General features: G+C 40.8%; 1 protein-coding gene across 1 annotated transcript; it reads left to right on the top strand.

The window, feature by feature from the left end:
• Positions 1-5290: 5290 nt before the first annotated feature.
• LOC107558157 (vesicular inhibitory amino acid transporter) lies at positions 5291-16284 on the top strand. The gene is made up of 3 exons (XM_016241780.1): positions 5291-6190; positions 7306-8424; positions 16092-16284. The coding sequence occupies exons 1-3, from the start codon at positions 5786-5788 to the stop codon at positions 16158-16160; spliced, it is 1593 nt and encodes a 530-aa protein (XP_016097266.1). The 5' UTR covers positions 5291-5785; the 3' UTR covers positions 16161-16284.
• The last annotated feature ends 2699 nt before the right edge of the window (positions 16285-18983 follow it).

The raw sequence follows: 18983 nt of genomic DNA, 5'->3' as shown, positions 1-18983 counted from the left end.
AGAGAGACAGAGGTGTGTGTGTGTGTGTGTGTGTGTGTGTGTGTGTGTGTGTGTGTGTGTGTGTGTGAGAGAGAGAGAGACAGAGCTGTGTTCATTCTCTGCTCTAGCAGGGTTAATATAACCCACATCTCTCCCGGGATCTCATAATAGGCCATTAAACAGGCGCATTAGGATAAATGAAAAGGCTTTTAAGTGGTTACCAAAAGACCACCTGGATTTCAGTCTCATATGTGTGTGTTTATGGCTAAAAGGGATGAATTTATTAGAGTTATGGGATGTGATTTTTCTGTTTTTGTTCTTATGCTCTCTACACGTCTCTGCCTCATTGAATTAATACGATCATTTGCTGGTTTATTTCAGATTGTTAGATGGCAAAATATCCCATATATACTGTATATATATATATATATATATATATATATATAAATGCTATTTTTTATATCATGCATTTTGACCGATATATATATTTATTTAGACAGATAGATAAACAGATAATAAATAATGAATTGAACTAAATGTTTTTGTAAATTAATAAATAAATGAAAAAACATTTTCCAATAATTTGTTATTATCTAATACTCTCAATAATATTCACAAAAGCATTATTTATATAATTCACGGAATGTTTTATTTCTGAAATGTTTTAGTGTTTTAGTGATCTTCATCCAACATTTTTTAAATGTTACAAATTGTTTGAGAATGTTCAGAGAACATTCAAAAGTAACGTTTCCATATTTGGAAAATTATAAAAATGAAATGTTCCCCTAACGTTTGCATTTTTTTTAAAAATTTAAAACTGGATGTTTCGAACATTCAGAAATAACATTTCATAAACCTACTGTTAGCAAAACATTCTTAGAACATAATTTTGCTAGCTGGGGTATTATAATTAGCTTCATTTAAAAGCAATCAGAGTCTAAAATATGTTTAGGTAAGCCTGTGTGGATGAACTATAGCTATTTGTTGTTCTAAATGTTAATTTATCTAATATAACCAAAAAATATAAGCAAATCAGGGGCCGTCACAATAGCATATGAACCACTGCTGACACTGTTTTTGGGAACTAGTGACTCCACTTATAAAAGCAGCACATATCTGTTCTGATAGCGGCTAATCAGCACAATAATGTACTTGGCATTGTGATGCTAATAGTAATGGATTCGGAGAGGGGCCAATGCACGCGATTGGCTAATTTCGCTGCGCCACGGCCCCCAGAGACTCGCGTGTCTTTTCAGTTTGGCTCTCTAATTGAAGTGTGTTATGTGTTATTTTCTGCCTCGCTGAGCCGCAGAAGAGGCTGCCAGTGGGTCGGCTGACGGTTTCATACCGTGTCTGAAGCATAAAGATAAAATAGCTTTTGCTCTCATTTGAAATGCAATGCAAAGCATATACGCACTCTTTATTGGCATCATGAAGAACCTTTAACATAATGGATCCTTTCCACTGGACAAAAGGTTATTTATGGTGGAAGAGGTTCTTAAGATTTTAAAAATGGTTCTTTTAAGAACTGTTCACTGTAAGGTTCTTTGAGGAACCAAAGATGATTCTTCTATGCACTCTTAAAAATAAAGGTTCCAAAAGAGTTTTTGTTTTTTGCAGTGATGCCACAGAAGAACCAGTTTTGGTTCCTCAAAGAACCTTTCAGTGATCAGTTCTTAAAAAGAACATTTTTGCCTTTCATTTAAAAAATCTAAAGACCCTTTTCCACTATAAAGAAGAGTTTGAGCAATGGAAAGGCTCCATGGATGTTAAAGGTTCTTCATGGAACCATCAATGCCAATAAAGAACCTTTCACAGCAAAACGCCCTTCTGGAACATTTATTTTTAAGAGTGCTGGTTCTTTAAAATGCAGTGAAGAAAAAAAACATACACTTATTAAAATTAAAGGTTAATTGATGGTTCCATGAAGAACCTTTAGGATCCATGGAATCTTCCATTGCACAAGAGTAGAAAGGTAGAAAAGGTTCCATATATAATCTTAAAGAACTAAAAACACTGAAAGGTATTTCAGGGAACCAAATATGTTGTTCAGTACTGTGGGCAACACTGTAATGCAGAATGTGTGTTTTGGATCCAAATGCAGCCCTTCAAGTACAAATTCTTAAACCTTTTGGAAAGTCTTCAGATCTACACTTTTTCATTTGACATGAGCTCGCAGATGTGAGTTTGTCTGCAGTGAACGATAAGCCTCATTACTCTGCGTCCCATAGTCTTCAGTGTGAAGCTAATTAATGATCTGTCTCTATACAGCAGCAGAAGAAGAGGGAGTTGCTCTGCTACACTAGCTCGGCTCAGTGAAGTGTGTAATGAGAAAAAGGACAGAGCCGAATGAAGCAGCCACAGGGACAAAGGACCGGACTGATCATTTGTCTGGCCAAATCCTTTTGTTTCAGACTCCAGGATGCACCGTGATAACACAAAAAGACAGACAGAATCATGACACTGCTGTTCTTCAACAATAGCTTGCTTGAGATCACCTTGCGGAGCGAGATAGCATTGAATCACTGACAAAGACAGCAGTGCGACACACCTGACTGATCCTGGATCAGTGTCCCGGGGGACAGATTGAGGATTATGTGCGGAGAGGCTCCTGGGAGAAGCACCCTGACCTCTTACTGCCCTCTATGATTCTTCTGAAGGGTAATAAACTGCATGAGAAGCAGGGAGGACGTGCCATCACATTCACTATGCCAAAATACACATGAAATGAGTTCCTGAGAATCACATGACTTTACCAGTGAAAACACACAGAACTGAGCCACGGTGACAGCAAGAGCAGACAGAATGGGAATGATTGCAAACATGGCGCCAGGTAATAGTGGCTGTAGAGGTGAGGAAAATCAATCTGATGCTTTTTCACACCGAAGAACAGTGACTTCACAGATCCTGAGCGGCTTTACAACACACGGGCTCCTTGCAAAGAGTGTCGATACAACATAATGAATCAGATTAGTAAATCTAGCAGCTACATCTCTAGCCTTGGATTTAGCCAAAAAGAGATGTCCGGTTGCATGTGTATGAAGGTATATATTATATTTCATATATGCAAAATATAAATTTGACCAGGATAAGTCATCACCACATTGCTTACAAAGTCGGCTGCTATTATAATTCTCATCGGCACTCTTACTGTTACTACTTCTCCCCGTAATTTATTTTTATATACGAGTGCAAAAGTGCCATCTGAAATTTTCTTCCAAAATGAGCATTTTGTCAGGCTCCTCTATTTATGTTCAGTTATTTCACTTCATTGCCATTAAAATTAAATTATTGAACCTACTGTACACATGACAGCCTGACAAAAATGCTTATTCGTGTCCCTGCAGCACAGAAGCAGTGTTGAGTCGCTGGGGGATATTTGTAGCAATAGCCAACAATACATTGTATGGGTCACAATTATACATTTCTCTTTTATGCCAAAAATCATTAGGATATTAAGTAAAGATCATGTTCCTTGAAGATATTTAGTAAATTTCCTACCATAAACGTAATGTTTGATTAGTAATATGCATTGCTAAGAACTTCATTTGGACAACTTTAAAGATGATTTTCTCAATATTTAGATTTTTTTGCACCCTCAGATTCCAGATTTTCTAATATTGTGCTATCCTAACAAACCATACATCAATGGAAAGCTCATTTATTCAGCTTTCAGATGATGCATACGTCTCAATTTCACAAAAATGGACGCTTATGACTGGTTTTGTGCTTCAAATTTTAGAAGAAAATTCCAGATAGCACTTATATATGAACTATTCATATATAAAAAAATATATATATATTTTTCCCTTTAAATGTATATCTGAAACGCGCCGGATAAAGCCCGTGTGCGTCTGCTCTTGTCCTGATTGTATTGTCGCAGCTGTGAATCGCCTGATAACGCCACACCGATTAACCCTTCCGCTCCCACCGGGCAGCCGAGGCCGAGCGCAGCCTGCGGGATAAAGAGCATCTCCGGGGGAAGACTGATATGAGAGATTATATACGGCGAACACAGGCCAGCACGAATTCTATACACAGTATATAGCCTACATGACGCAGAAGATAAATGAGAAATACTTTTATAGTGAAACGACGTTCATTGGAAACCCCTGACCAAAATTAGCATCACATTTAAGGAATTAGATGATATTTTACCTAGAATAATAGCCTATTAATAAAACATTTAGATTTAGTCAAACTATCCGTTTTCTGAATTTGTCAAAGTGTTTCTTTTCTTCACAGCTCAACGTTCGAAATAATGACACATTTGCATCATTTTAACATAACCGTCTGCTACACGTTTAATAACCTTCTATAAAATCGATTTGCAGCATTTATTTATTTCAACTGAAATATTATTTTTGTAGAAAATATAATAACGTTTTGATTATTCGTTTACATTTTAGCAGGACATTACATCTAATATATAGCCTATGTAATCAGAGCAACATTTATTCATTTTTTTTAGTTTAATTCTTTAACGCACGAGTATCATTGTCTTGATACTGATTTAGAATTCATTTCTTTCAAGAATGAAAACGAACGAACACGACTGTAATGTGCTCATAGGCCTAAATGATTTTATAAAGCATCGCTTGTTTGCAGGAATCAGAACTGCGCTTTCATAAAGTACACATGAATATGATGAATACATGCGACAGCAGATGAATGAAAAATTCCATCAGAGAAAAAATATACTTTTTTCTATCGCTTAATAACTTTTCAAAATCGTCTTCATTCACTTTAAAAAGAGTCCGAGAACATGATGCAGATGAACAGCCCAATGCGCAATATTTCTGCACCATGACAAATAATCCAGGAGAAACATCCTTGCTATTTTATTTTACAAATTGAAACGCAAAATTTAAGATAACTTAATAGCTATAAAGTCGACCAAAAATCTAAATCAGTAAAATCGAATTCAAATCAGCGGCGCATTTCTTGCTCATTCTCTTGTCGAATGAAGGAAGCTTTTAAATCCGTTCAAAAGAGTATTCCAACACCAGCTCGAGGGTGGCACGGTTCCTTTCGTTGAAAATGAGTTCTAAACCTTCATCTGAAGCAATAAAAACTGTAGATTTCGAGATGCGACAGGAAAGCACAAGAAGAATACTTCAAAAACACTTTTAGTGTCCATGTAAGACCTAGTGCGCTGCGTGGAGACGGTTTATATAGACGTAAAGTTATGCAACACTATGAGACCCCGGATGCCATTAGGTGTTGTGACCGAGTATACTGGGCATAATGAGAGTGGAGAGGAGGATGGGGTCCTGCAAGCACCTCCCCTAGAAATGCAGCAAATCTTTACACCGTTTTTTGTCGGTGCGGAGTAGCGCGCGCACTGGGAACCGGAGACGCGCGAGACTCTTAGCATTGGCAGGCTGACGGTGACACGTGCCTCTCTCTCTCAACACCCCCGAGCTCCCGTGTACCGCATTGGCATCAGCGACGGCCACCGAAACGCAGGAGTCGACGCCGTGCCACGGATACAGAGAACGGAAAAGCCGCGCAAAACCGCGAGCGCTCTCCTTTACGCACCGGACATTAAACGCACTCAGCGCGCATCAGAGTCCGGCCAGCGAACAGCATGCAGGTGCCAGGCATCATCTACGTCTAAACGTGACATGAACCACGGAATTAGCAAAAACACCAGGCAGAACTGGAGATAACGAACACGCGTCACCACGATCTTCTCGCTCCGTTGATGCGCAGACAAAGAACTCCGGTCGCACTCTAAATTCGATATAGCTAGAAAAACATCTGAAGAGCAATTTTCACACCAGTCGCGCTTAGGAGAGCAATCATGGCTACGGTAATTAGAAGCAAGATCTCTAACAAGCTGTCCAACGCAGCCACCACGGTCACCAATAAATCGCAGGCGAAGGTAAGCGGGATGTTCGCCAAACTGGGCTTCCAGGCCGCCACCGATGAAGAGGGTTTGGGCTTCGCCGCCTGCGATGATCTGGACTATGACCACAGGCAGGGGCTTCAAATGGACATCCTTAAAAACGAGGGAATGGGTGGAGAGGGCGGCGGGGACACGGGGGGCGAAGGGGCCGTCGAAGGGGACAGCCATTACCAGAGGGATGGAACGGGTCCGCCGCCCTCAGCGTCCAAAGACGGCGGATTTTGCTCCGATTTAGGCGGCTCGGACAAGCCAAGAATCACTGCTTGGGAGGCAGGATGGAACGTGACCAATGCGATCCAGGTGAGGAGGCATTACGCGTCACGGCGATGCACATAAAAACAATAACATTCTAAAGTTTTTAGTATTGATCAATATGGAAAATGTTGTGTGAAAACTGTTTGCAATACATATATTAAAAGGGTTAGTCCTCTGTGAGGCTAAATGTTTCTTTAATGGCGTAGATTTTTCTTGTGCTGATGTCGTGTCACGGGGGAACCGATTGATATTAAGGGACCTTCATCAGCGAGTTGAGCTTTATAAAACAGCATTCAAGCAGTCCATTCCATGTGCATTTCTATTCTGGCGTTTTGTGGGGTTTGCATGAGCAATTCCGTCTTTTTTCGACGTGCGTAAAACCGGAGAGCATAATGTGCCTTTTACATGTTACGATTAAAAATATCCGTTCCGAAATGTATGCACTCTACAAAACGATGGTTAAAAAAATAACTCAAAAATGTGTTTTGGATAATGCCAAAAAAAATGCATGTTCAAACGATAAAACCCCACGCATTTAATCGTGCGCAGTTCAAGCTCTTAATATCAAAAGTGACGTCCGTGACGTGCCTCCCTGCTTATTTGATTCATCCCGATGACGACACAATGAGGTGAGCGTGACTTTGCTCACAGCAAATGAAATGTCCGTGACTGAATTCAGCTGCATTTCTAATGCTCCATCACAACACCTGCAGCGAATGTAGAAGCTGATGATGGCGCATTCCCTCTGGAGAGCTTCATAAGTCCGTAAAAGGACAAAAACGTGACACCAAGACCAAATGCACTCTTAAAAATAAAGGTGATTGACGATGCCATAGAAGAAGCTTTTTTTTGTCTAAATGGTTCCATAAAGAACCTTTAACATCTGAAGAACCTCTCAAGCTGCTTTGTTGGCGAAAGAAGGTTCTTCAGATAATAAAGAGATGGCTCTTTGTGGAACCAAAAATGGTCCTTCTATGGCATCACTGTGAAGAACCATTTAAGCACCTTTGTTTTTAAGAGTGTGGGTATAACTGCACTGTGCATGGAAATAAAATGGAATAGCACAGAATGCATGGGGCATTGCATAGTGAATTACAGTGTGAGCATAAAACACAAGCAGCGTTCTGTTGTATAAAGCCATGCTCTGCTTATCTCCCCAGGGCATGTTTGTTCTCGGGTTACCCTACGCCATTCTCCACGGAGGATATCTCGGACTGTTCCTCATTATATTCGCCGCAGTCGTGTGCTGCTACACGGGGAAAATCCTCATCGCTTGCCTCTACGAAGAAAACGAAGATGGCCAGTTGGTACGAGTGAGAGACTCGTATGTGGATATTGCCAATGCGTGCTGCGCGCCGCGCTTCCCCTCACTGGGAGGCCACGTCGTCAACGTAGCCCAGATCATTGAGTTGGTGATGACCTGCATTTTATACGTCGTGGTGAGCGGAAACCTGATGTACAACAGCTTCCCCAACCTCCCCGTGTCCCAGAGGTCTTGGGCCATCATCGCCACCGCCGCTCTTCTGCCTTGCGCCTTCCTCAAGAACCTCAAAGCCGTGTCCAAGTTCAGCTTGCTCTGCACCATCGCGCACTTCATCATCAACGTCCTAGTGATCGCATACTGTCTGTCCAGGGCGCGAGACTGGGCCTGGGACAAGGTGAAGTTCTACATCGATGTCAAGAAGTTCCCCATCTCCATCGGCATCATCGTCTTCAGCTACACCTCGCAGATCTTCCTGCCATCGCTGGAGGGGAACATGCAGAAGCCCAGCGAGTTCCACTGCATGATGAACTGGACTCACATCGCTGCCTGCATCCTCAAAGGCCTGTTCGCCTTGGTGGCTTATCTGACGTGGGCCGACGAGACCAAGGAGGTGATCACCGACAACCTACCATCCAGCATCAGAGCCATTGTTAACATCTTCTTGGTGTCCAAGGCGCTGCTTTCGTACCCGCTGCCGTTCTTCGCCGCCGTGGAGGTCCTGGAAAAGTCTTTCTTCCAAGAAGGAGGGCGTGCGTTTTTCCCGGATTGCTACGGGGGCGACGGGCGTCTCAAATCGTGGGGGCTTTCGCTCCGCTGTGCACTAGTGGTGTTCACTATGCTCATGGCTATCTATGTGCCGCACTTCGCGCTCCTCATGGGTCTGACGGGAAGCCTGACGGGCGCGGGTCTGTGCTTTCTCCTCCCCAGCTTATTTCATCTCAAGTTGTTGTGGAGAAAGCTCTTGTGGCATCAGGTCTTCTTCGACGTCGCCATATTCGTGATCGGGGGTATATGCCCCCTGCCCCACCAAAGACCACACCATCACCCCCTGAATATTTTTTTATAATTCAACTACTGAGTATGGTTGATTTTGAAATATGCTTGGGATTGCTTTGTTTGTTTATTTGTTTTTTGTCTTCCAAAACATACATGTGGTTATTATAGCCATAACAGATGTTTTTTTATTTTTTTTATTATTTTTACTGAACAACTAAATATTTTAAATATTCAAAATTCAACAGCAACAAACATTTGTTTATTTAGAATTTAAACGCCACTGCCACTTTACTTTTGTGTGCACGCTTTAGTGCACCACTTTAATAAGGGATTGCAGGATTTCACCATGTTTAATTTCCCTTGTAAAAGAGAGAATTTTCACACTGGTCTGCCATGCAGGTCAATTTAAACAGTTTAAAGTTAACATGAAATTAAAATCAACAATTATTATTATTATTATTATTCATTACATTTTTTATGGAATATTGCAGTGTTTATTATAAATGATTTGTCTGTGCACTTTTTTTTTTTAATTCATGAGCCCTTGTATTGTTATTGTAATCAAAAGAACTTCCCCTTCCTCTTGCAATGACATCTCTTCTCTTTTCTGATGATGTTGTTTGTTCCGGCGTGAGGGCGGGCAGCCTGGTCTCATGTTTATACGTAGGTATAAATACGTAACATTTACAAGCGCAAAACGTACACTTTTGTACGTTTTTAGTCATGCTAAAACGTACAATTTAGACGTATTTCAACGTTTAAAACGTACAAATCGCTACGTATTTTTAGCTAAAAAACGTAAAAATATTTACGTATCTTTTATATCATTTAGATATTCATATCAATGCATTTTTATCATTTTATTAATAAGCGATTTCGATTTTTAGACCCCTTAACCTGCCCCCAAACCTAAACCTACCCATTTTATAGCGAATATGCATTTTTATCATTTTATAAATACGCAATTTAGATTTTTTAGACCCCTTAACCTGCCCCCAAACCTAAACCTACCCATTTTATAGCGAATATGCATTTTTATCATTTTATTAATAAGCGATTTCGATTTTTAGACCCCTTAACCTACCTCCAAACCTAAACCTACCCAATTTATAGCGAATATGCATTTTTATCATTTTATTAATACGCAATTTAGCTTTTTAGACCCCTTAACCTACCCCCAACCCTTAACCTACCCATTTTATAGCGATATATATAAAGGATATAAAACGCAAATGACCGAAATCCACAGGAAAATAAAACTTTTAGTAACAATATAGCATTAACATATTTATAGTCGCTAATTCCACTCCTACCTATAAGCCTAAACATTTCTGGACAGTATAAGAAACATAACAGACAGATAAATGCAATTAACGTTACAATCATTTATTTATTGCAAAAATATCAAAAGCAGCACTAAAAGTAATCCAAATGACGATACGTTGCACCCGCAGTCCTCTCTGGCGGAATACAGTAGGTTTGTGTGATCCAGAGCAGAATTTATGTTGTTAATCGCCGAAAATATTATCCAGATAATTTTCCCGATCCACTCCGTGAACTCGTGAAGGAACGCGCGCATCATTCAAACACACCTCACCAGAAACACTGCATGTCGCAATCTGTGACGAATACAGGCGAGAGCCAATGAGCGTTCGATAATCCTGCCGTAAAACCTGTCGTTTGAAGCGGCAACATTTGAATTTGTAAAGAGCGCGTCAGTCAGCGCGGGCTTTGCTGCTTACGGTCACTGACTGGACTCGCTGCTCGGGATGGAGAAGCAAGCAGATCGCCAAATAAAAGGCTTGGATTTGGGTCTGTTCCTCGCAGTCGTATGGATTCGGAAGCTTTGGATTACAGCGCACTAATAAAATTGTTTCATTTCGTAATTATGTTGCGTTTTTGGTGTATTTTATAGTTCTATTGTCAGTCACAGCATGTCGGAGAAAACGCCTTTTGTGGCCCATGACAATCAAAGTAAACATTACATGACAAGTAAAGGTTAAACGATTGCAGAAATGTTATTTATTTTAAGGTTTAAAGTGAAGTCGTGTTTAACATTATGTAGGCATATTCTTGAAAACGAGCTGGCAGCAGAAATCACAACAAAACGAAATGTTATAATTTCATAAGTAAACAATTTAATAAAGCAATTGAAAACAAGTTAATTAATGTGACAACTAAAAACTAATAAAATTAATGCCGCGATTTCAATATTCATAAGGATTAATTTTTAGGTGTCGTCAATACGTCAGTTTTGTACGTTAAAATGCTGAAAATACGTCAGTTTCGTACGTTTAGAGGCTGAAAATACGTCAGTATTGTACATTTTAGTGCCTGTAAAAACGTACGTAAATGTACGTTTTATAGAACCACATTTTACGTAAAATACATACGAATTATCATGAGATCACGTTGAACAAACCATACATCAATGGAAAGCTCATTTATTCAGCTTTCAGATGATGCATACGTCTCAATTTCACAAAAATGGACGCTTATGACTGGTTTTGTGCTTCAAATTTTAGAAGAAAATTCCAGATAGCACTTATATATGAACTATTCATATATAAAAAAATATATATATATTTTTCCCTTTAAATGTATATCTGAAACGCGCCGGATAAAGCCCGTGTGCGTCTGCTCTTGTCCTGATTGTATTGTCGCAGCTGTGAATCGCCTGATAACGCCACACCGATTAACCCTTCCGCTCCCACCGGGCAGCCGAGGCCGAGCGCAGCCTGCGGGATAAAGAGCATCTCCGGGGGAAGACTGATATGAGAGATTATATACGGCGAATACAGGCCAGCACGAATTCTATACACAGTATATAGCCTACATGACGCAGAAGATAAATGAGAAATACATTTATAGTGAAACGACGTTCATTGGAAACCCCTGACCAAAATTAGCATCACATTTAAGGAATTAGATGATATTTTACCTAGAATAATAGCCTATTAATAAAACATTTAGATTTAGTCAAACTATCCGTTTTCTGAATTTGTCAAAGTGTTTCTTTTCTTCACAGCTCAACGTTCGAAATAATGACACATTTGCATCATTTTAACATAACCGTCTGCTACACGTTTAATAACCTTCTATAAAATCGATTTGCAGCATTTATTTATTTCAACTGAAATATTATTTTTGTAGAAAATATAATAACGTTTTGATTATTCGTTTACATTTTAGCAGGACATTACATCTAATATATAGCCTATGTAATCAGACCAACATTTATTCATTTTTTTTAGTTTAATTCTTTAACGCACGAGTATCATTGTCTTGATACTGATTTAGAATTCATTTCTTTCAAGAATGAAAACGAACGAACACGACTGTAATGTGCTCATAGGCCTAAATGATTTTATAAAGCATCGCTTGTTTGCAGGAATCAGAACTGCGCTTTCATAAAGTACACATGAATATGATGAATACATGCGACAGCAGATGAATGAAAAATTCCATCAGAGAAAAAATATACTTTTTTCTATCGCTTAATAACTTTTCAAAATCGTCTTCATTCACTTTAAAAAGAGTCCGAGAACATGATGCAGATGAACAGCCCAATGCGCAATATTTCTGCACCATGACAAATAATCCAGGAGAAACATCCTTGCTATTTTATTTTACAAATTGAAACGCAAAATTTAAGATAACTTAATAGCTATAAAGTCGACCAAAAATCTAAATCAGTAAAATCGAATTCAAATCAGCGGCGCATTTCTTGCTCATTCTCTTGTCGAATGAAGGAAGCTTTTAAATCCGTTCAAAAGAGTATTCCAACACCAGCTCGAGGGTGGCACGGTTCCTTTCGTTGAAAATGAGTTCTAAACCTTCATCTGAAGCAATAAAAACTGTAGATTTCGAGATGCGACAGGAAAGCACAAGAAGAATACTTCAAAAACACTTTTAGTGTCCATGTAAGACCTAGTGCGCTGCGTGGAGACGGTTTATATAGACGTAAAGTTATGCAACACTATGAGACCCCGGATGCCATTAGGTGTTGTGACCGAGTATACTGGGCATAATGAGAGTGGAGAGGAGGATGGGGTCCTGCAAGCACCTCCCCTAGAAATGCAGCAAATCTTTACACCGTTTTTTGTCGGTGCCGGAACCGGAGACGCGCGAGACTCTGACGGTGACACGTGCCTCTCTCTCTCAACACCCCCGAGCCCCCGTGTACCGCATTGGCATCAGCGACGGCCACCGAAACGCAGGAGTCGACGCCGTGCCACGGATACAGAGAACGGAAAAGCCGCGCAAAACCGCGAGCGCTCTCCTTTACGCACCGGACATTAAACGCACTCAGCGCGCATCAGAGTCCGGCCAGCGAACAGCATGCAGGTGCCAGGCATCATCTACGTCTAAACGTGACATGAACCACGGAATTAGCAAAAACACCAGGCAGAACTGGAGATAACGAACACGCGTCACCACGATCTTCTCGCTCCGTTGATGCGCAGACAAAGAACTCCGGTCGCACTCTAAATTCGATATAGCTAGAAAAACATCTGAAGAGCAATTTTCACACCAGTCGCGCTTAGGAGAGCAATCATGGCTACGGTAATTAGAAGCAAGATCTCTAACAAGCTGTCCAACGCGGCCACCACGGTCACCAATAAATCGCAGGCGAAGGTAAGCGGGATGTTCGCCAAACTGGGCTTCCAGGCCGCCACCGATGAAGAGGGTTTGGGCTTCGCCGCCTGCGATGATCTGGACTATGACCACAGGCAGGGGCTTCAAATGGACATCCTTAAAAACGAGGGAATGGGTGGAGAGGGCGGCGGGGACACGGGGGGCGAAGGGGCCGTCGAAGGGGACAGCCATTACCAGAGGGATGGAACGGGTCCGCCGCCCTCAGCGTCCAAAGACGGCGGATTTTGCTCCGATTTAGGCGGCTCGGACAAGCCAAGAATCACTGCTTGGGAGGCAGGATGGAACGTGACCAATGCGATCCAGGTGAGGAGGCATTACGCGTCACGGCGATGCACATAAAAACAATAACATTCTAAAGTTTTTAGTATTGATCAATATGGAAAATGTTGTGTGAAAACTGTTTGCAATACATATATTAAAAGGGTTAGTCCTCTGTGAGGCTAAATGTTTCTTTAATGGCGTAGATTTTTCTTGTGCTGATGTCGTGTCACGGGGGAACCGATTGATATTAAGGGACCTTCATCAGCGAGTTGAGCTTTATAAAACAGCATTCAAGCAGTCCATTCCATGTGCATTTCTATTCTGGCGTTTTGTGGGGTTTGCATGAGCAATTCCGTCTTTTTTCGACGTGCGTAAAACCGGAGAGCATAATGTGCCTTTTACATGTTACGATTAAAAATATCCGTTCCGAAATGTATGCACTCTACAAAACGATGGTTAAAAAAATAACTCAAAAATGTGTTTTGGATAATGCCAAAAAAAATGCATGTTCAAACGATAAAACCCCACGCATTTAATCGTGCGCAGTTCAAGCTCTTAATATCAAAAGTGACGTCCGTGACGTGCCTCCCTGCTTATTTGATTCATCCCGATGACGACACAATGAGGTGAGCGTGACTTTGCTCACAGCAAATGAAATGTCCGTGACTGAATTCAGCTGCATTTCTAATGCTCCATCACAACACCTGCAGCGAATGTAGAAGCTGATGATGGCGCATTCCCTCTGGAGAGCTTCATAAGTCCGTAAAAGGACAAAAACGTGACACCAAGACCAAATGCACTCTTAAAAATAAAGGTGATTGACGATGCCATAGAAGAAGCTTTTTTTTGTCTAAATGGTTCCATAAAGAACCTTTAACATCTGAAGAACCTCTCAAGCTTCTTTGTAGGCGAAAGAAGGTTCTTCAGATAATAAAGAGATGGCTCTTTGTGGAACCAAAAATGGTCCTTCTATGGCATCACTGTGAAGAACCATTTAAGCACCTTTGTTTTTAAGAGTGTGGGTATAACTGCACTGTGCATGGAAATAAAATTGAATAGCACAGAATGCATGGGGCATTGCATAGTGAATTACAGTGTGAGCATAAAACACAAGCAGCGTTCTGTTGTATAAAGCCATGCTCTGCTTATCTCCCCAGGGCATGTTTGTTCTCGGGTTACCCTACGCCATTCTCCACGGAGGATATCTCGGACTGTTCACTCTAAATTCGATATAGCTAGAAAAACATCTGAAGAGCAATTTTCACACCAGTCGCGCTTAGGAGAGCAATCATGGCTACGGTAATTAGAAGCAAGATCTCTAACAAGCTGTCCAACGCGGCCACCACGGTCACCAATAAATCGCAGGCGAAGGTAAGCGGGATGTTCGCCAAACTGGGCTTCCAGGCCGCCACCGATGAAGAGGGTTTGGGCTTCGCCGCCTGCGATGATCTGGACTATGACCACAGGCAGGGGCTTCAAATGGACATCCTTAAAAACGAGGGAATGGGTGGAGAGGGCGGCGGGGACACGGGGGGCGAAGGGGCCGTCGAAGGGGACAGCCATTACCAGAGGGATGGAACGGGTCCGCCGCCCTCAGCGTCCAAAGACGGCGGATTTTGCTCCGATTTAGGCGGCTCGGACAAGCCAAGAATCACTGCTTGGGAGGCAGGATGGAACGTGACCAATGCGATCCAGGTGAGGAGGCATTACGCGTCACGGCGATGCACATAAAAACAATAACATTCTAAAGTTTTTAGTATTGATCAATATGGAAAATGTTGTGTGAAAACTGTTTGCAATACATATATTAAAAGGGTTAGTCCTCTGTGAGGCTAAATGTTTCTTTAATGGCGTAGATTTTTCTTGTGCTGATGTCGTGTCACGGGGGAACCGATTGATATTAAGGGACCTTCATCAGCGAGTTGAGCTTTATAAAACAGCATTCAAGCAGTCCATTCCATGTGCATTTCTATTCTGGCGTTTTGTGGGGTTTGCATGAGCAATTCCGTCTTTTTTCGACGTGCGTAAAACCGGAGAGCATAATGTGCCTTTTACATGTTACGATTAAAAATATCCGTTCCGAAATGTATGCACTCTACAAAACGATGGTTAAAAAAATAACTCAAAAATGTGTTTTGGATAATGCCAAAAAAAATGCATGTTCAAACGATAAAACCCCACGCATTTAATCGTGCGCAGTTCAAGCTCTTAATATCAAAAGTGACGTCCGTGACGTGCCTCCCTGCTTATTTGATTCATCCCGATGACGACACAATGAGGTGAGCGTGACTTTGCTCACAGCAAATGAAATGTCCGTGACTGAATTCAGCTGCATTTCTAATGCTCCATCACAACACCTGCAGCGAATGTAGAAGCTGATGATGGCGCATTCCCTCTGGAGAGCTTCATAAGTCCGTAAAAGGACAAAAACGTGACACCAAGACCATATGCACTCTTAAAAATAAAGGTGCTTGACGATGCCATAGAAGAAGCTTTTTTTTGTCTAAATGGTTCCATAAAGAACCTTTAACATCTGAAGAACCTCTCAAGCTTCTTTGTTGGCGAAAGAAGGTTCTTCAGATAATAAAGAGATGGCTCTTTGTGGAACCAAAAATGGTCCTTCTATGGCATCACTGTGAAGAACCATTTAAGCACCTTTGTTTTTAAGAGTGTGGGTATAACTGCACTGTGCATGGAAATAAAATGGAATAGCACAGAATGCATGGGGCATTGCATAGTGAATTACAGTGTGAGCATAAAACACAAGCAATCTCTGGCTTCATCCATTCCGTCGAGGGCCTCATCGAGGCGTACAAATACAACCTGCACGATTAGTCTGGAACCTGATGAGCGGCGGTAGTTTGGTGATAAGTGTTACGCATCCCACATATTGATAACCAAACCGATAAGTTCCCCCAGAAAAAATACATGTATAATAAAAAGCTTTTAACCCATGCCACTCTTAAAAATAAAGGTTCCAAAAGGGTGTTTTTGCAGAAGAGCTGTTTTTGGTTCCCCAAAGAACCTTTCAGTGAACAGTTCCTAAAAGAACCATTTTGGAGAACATTAAAAAAAATTCTAAAGAACCTTTTCTGCATTTGAAAGGTTCCGTTCTTCGTAGAACCATTGACGCCAATAAAGAACCTTTATTTTTAAGCGTGCAGGTTCATTCAGAATCAAATCTGACCTGAACACACAATAAATCCACGATTCTTTAGGCATCCACATGAGAAACGCCTTCACTCTTAAAAATAAAGGTGCTTCAAGCGATGCCATAGAAGAAGCATTTTTGGTTCCACAACCAACCATTCAGTCAAAGGTTCTTTAAAGAAGCATCTCTTTCTGAGCTTTGTATAATCTGAAGAACCTTCTTTCGCCACAAAGAAGCTTTAGTGAAACAGAAAGGTTCTTCAGATGTTAAAGCTTCTTTATGGAACCATTCAGACAAAAAGGTTCTTCTGTGGCATCACCTGAAGCAGCTTTATTTTGAAGAGTGTAGGACAGCAGCGCGTTACACAAGACAAGAGCAAAGCTATATTTTTGTTGTGAAGCGAGAAAATGGTTTACAAGAGAATTGATTTCAGCTTTGATTTGGCCCGACTCCACGAGAATCATTTCAGTTGAGTGCAAGACATTCAGCTGAGCAAATCTCCTGCAATACACGACTAGGAACAACAAACAACCAATTAACTACAAGGCAATAAACACAATAGAGTAGGTTTAAAATAAATGGATGGATTTTCCTTCATTCGATCCGAGGACACGTAGCCTATAGCCTAAGTCTTAATTATTATCTTTTGCATTTACTGAACCAAATCGGAGAGGGCAAGATAGAAAATAATAATGAACTATGCATTCTGATCGTATGATGTCCATGCAGTATTAGAGATCTTCAGAAGAAAACCAGAGTTTATTCACACGCTGCGTTTCAGTTGCTCTCAGCCAGAAATCATACAAAGAGACTCCTATTTTTACAAGACATCGAATAACGAACAAGAAAGAGTCGCTGGAGATGAAGAGCAAAACGAAATGATGGAAGATATTAAAGCATCCCACCAGATCAAATGGCTAAATTTCGATTTTGAGCATTGCGTTATCGGATATCAAACAATTAATAATGTTCATGTTCCCCTCGGTTGGATCGAAATCAAGGGACTTGCATAAGACATTTTTTCATTTTGTGCAATCCAATGGGTGCTGTGGAAATGTTATTAAAAAACCGTACGTGTTGTGTTATTGTGGTCTAAAAGATGGAATGTATATCACAAAATCATTATCATATATCGTGAAAATGAATATATTGACGAATAAAGAAACGCGTGAAATTATAGCCTATTGTGCAACTGTTTTTTGGGGGGTTTTGTGAGATATGGAAACAATTAAACACGTGCATCTTTTCCCTTCAAAACAATAAATCAGTTGAGCTCCACCTCCAAACGCGCATGGGCACACATTATATTCATATCATAATAGGTTATATTACACAGCAAATGCATTTTCAAGATTTCGATTTTCTGATAACTGCTGAAGTTGCGGAAGAGAAAAATAAAAGCCGTATTTTTGGATGCATTACAGTCGACTGCGCACATATTGGTTTGAAAAATAGACAGCTTCACAATGTGAAAAATTGCATATAAATGTCCATGCAATGCATGCATCATTACAGTCTTCAAATGGACCGTAGGGTTTAAATAAATTGTAATGCAACTGATGAATGCAACTTGTCATACGGCGCAACAGAATGAAGTGCGCTCGTGCAGAAAATGCGCGACAGATTTAGGCTCTCGGCTGTGAGTCCGCAGGTGAACATCTGGATGGACTGTTTCTCAGTTACTGAGGGATTTATGAAAAAATAAATAAAATACAAAGATGCGCATTCGCATATGGCTGCGTGCATGCACAAAAACATAAAATCAAAAATCAAAACGGCTCTACCGTTAAAGTCTATATAATAAAATCTCATTTCAAAAACACACTAAATAAAATTATCGGCCCAAAATAATTCTGCATGACACTATTGCACCGTCATTGCGGCCAGAGAAGAAATCTCAGACCGTTTCTATATTAAGCGAGTGGAGAGTTGTGGCAAATGTCGGTCGTGTTGGATTGTGGGAAATCGAGTTCAACCAGAGGAGCCATCTTCTCATTACTGGACCACGAAAAGCCTGAGAAACTGAGACTGCAGCGCCATCTGGTGGCTTCCTGAAGAGTGCTGGACACAAACACATTCAACAAAAGCACATCACAAAAGCTGAGGCCGTGAGTTTTTCCACACAGAAAATGTCTGCTTGGACTAAGTTCACAAAGACACAAACACTTTTTGAAGCCCCTAAACACTGCTGACTTCACATTAAGACTCCTACGAGGGCGCTTTTTGCAGAGATAATGTGTAAAGTGTCTAGAATCGCCAGAGTTTAGAATAATAGTGTGTTTAAAACTGTATTCACTCACCCTCATTGTTGCTCTGAACCCGTAAGACTGTTTTCAAGCAACACGATTGCGAGAAATGATTAGCAGAACCCATCACACGGCTAAAAGTGAGATTAAAGCAACACCAGGACAGAACCTACTCAGAGCAATCTTGAAATCTAAGTTTTAATATAAAGAAAAAGTAATTAAACATTGTTTTATCGTAAAGGAATTTATTCTCCCACACAC

This window comes from Sinocyclocheilus grahami, unplaced genomic scaffold (assembly GCF_001515645.1).
Source record: "Sinocyclocheilus grahami isolate Dianchi unplaced genomic scaffold, SAMN03320097.WGS_v1.1 scaffold633.1, whole genome shotgun sequence".
Classification (NCBI taxonomy): Eukaryota; Metazoa; Chordata; class Actinopteri; order Cypriniformes; family Cyprinidae; genus Sinocyclocheilus; species Sinocyclocheilus grahami.
Note: the sequence above shows the minus strand (reverse complement) of the source record. Positions and strands in the feature narration are given on the sequence as shown.

Excerpts from the sequence above, each read along its gene's own strand:
- LOC107558157 (XM_016241780.1), top strand. The coding sequence starts at position 5,786 with ATGGCTACGGTAATTAGAAGCAAGATCTCTAACAAGCTGTCCAACGCA. Across the intron at positions 6,191-7,305 it reads ACGTGACCAATGCGATCCAG|GGCATGTTTGTTCTCGGGTT; the intron begins GTGAGGAGGCAT and ends TTATCTCCCCAG. Across the intron at positions 8,425-16,091 it reads TCGTGATCGGGGGTATATGC|GCAATCTCTGGCTTCATCCA; the intron begins CCCCTGCCCCAC and ends CATAAAACACAA.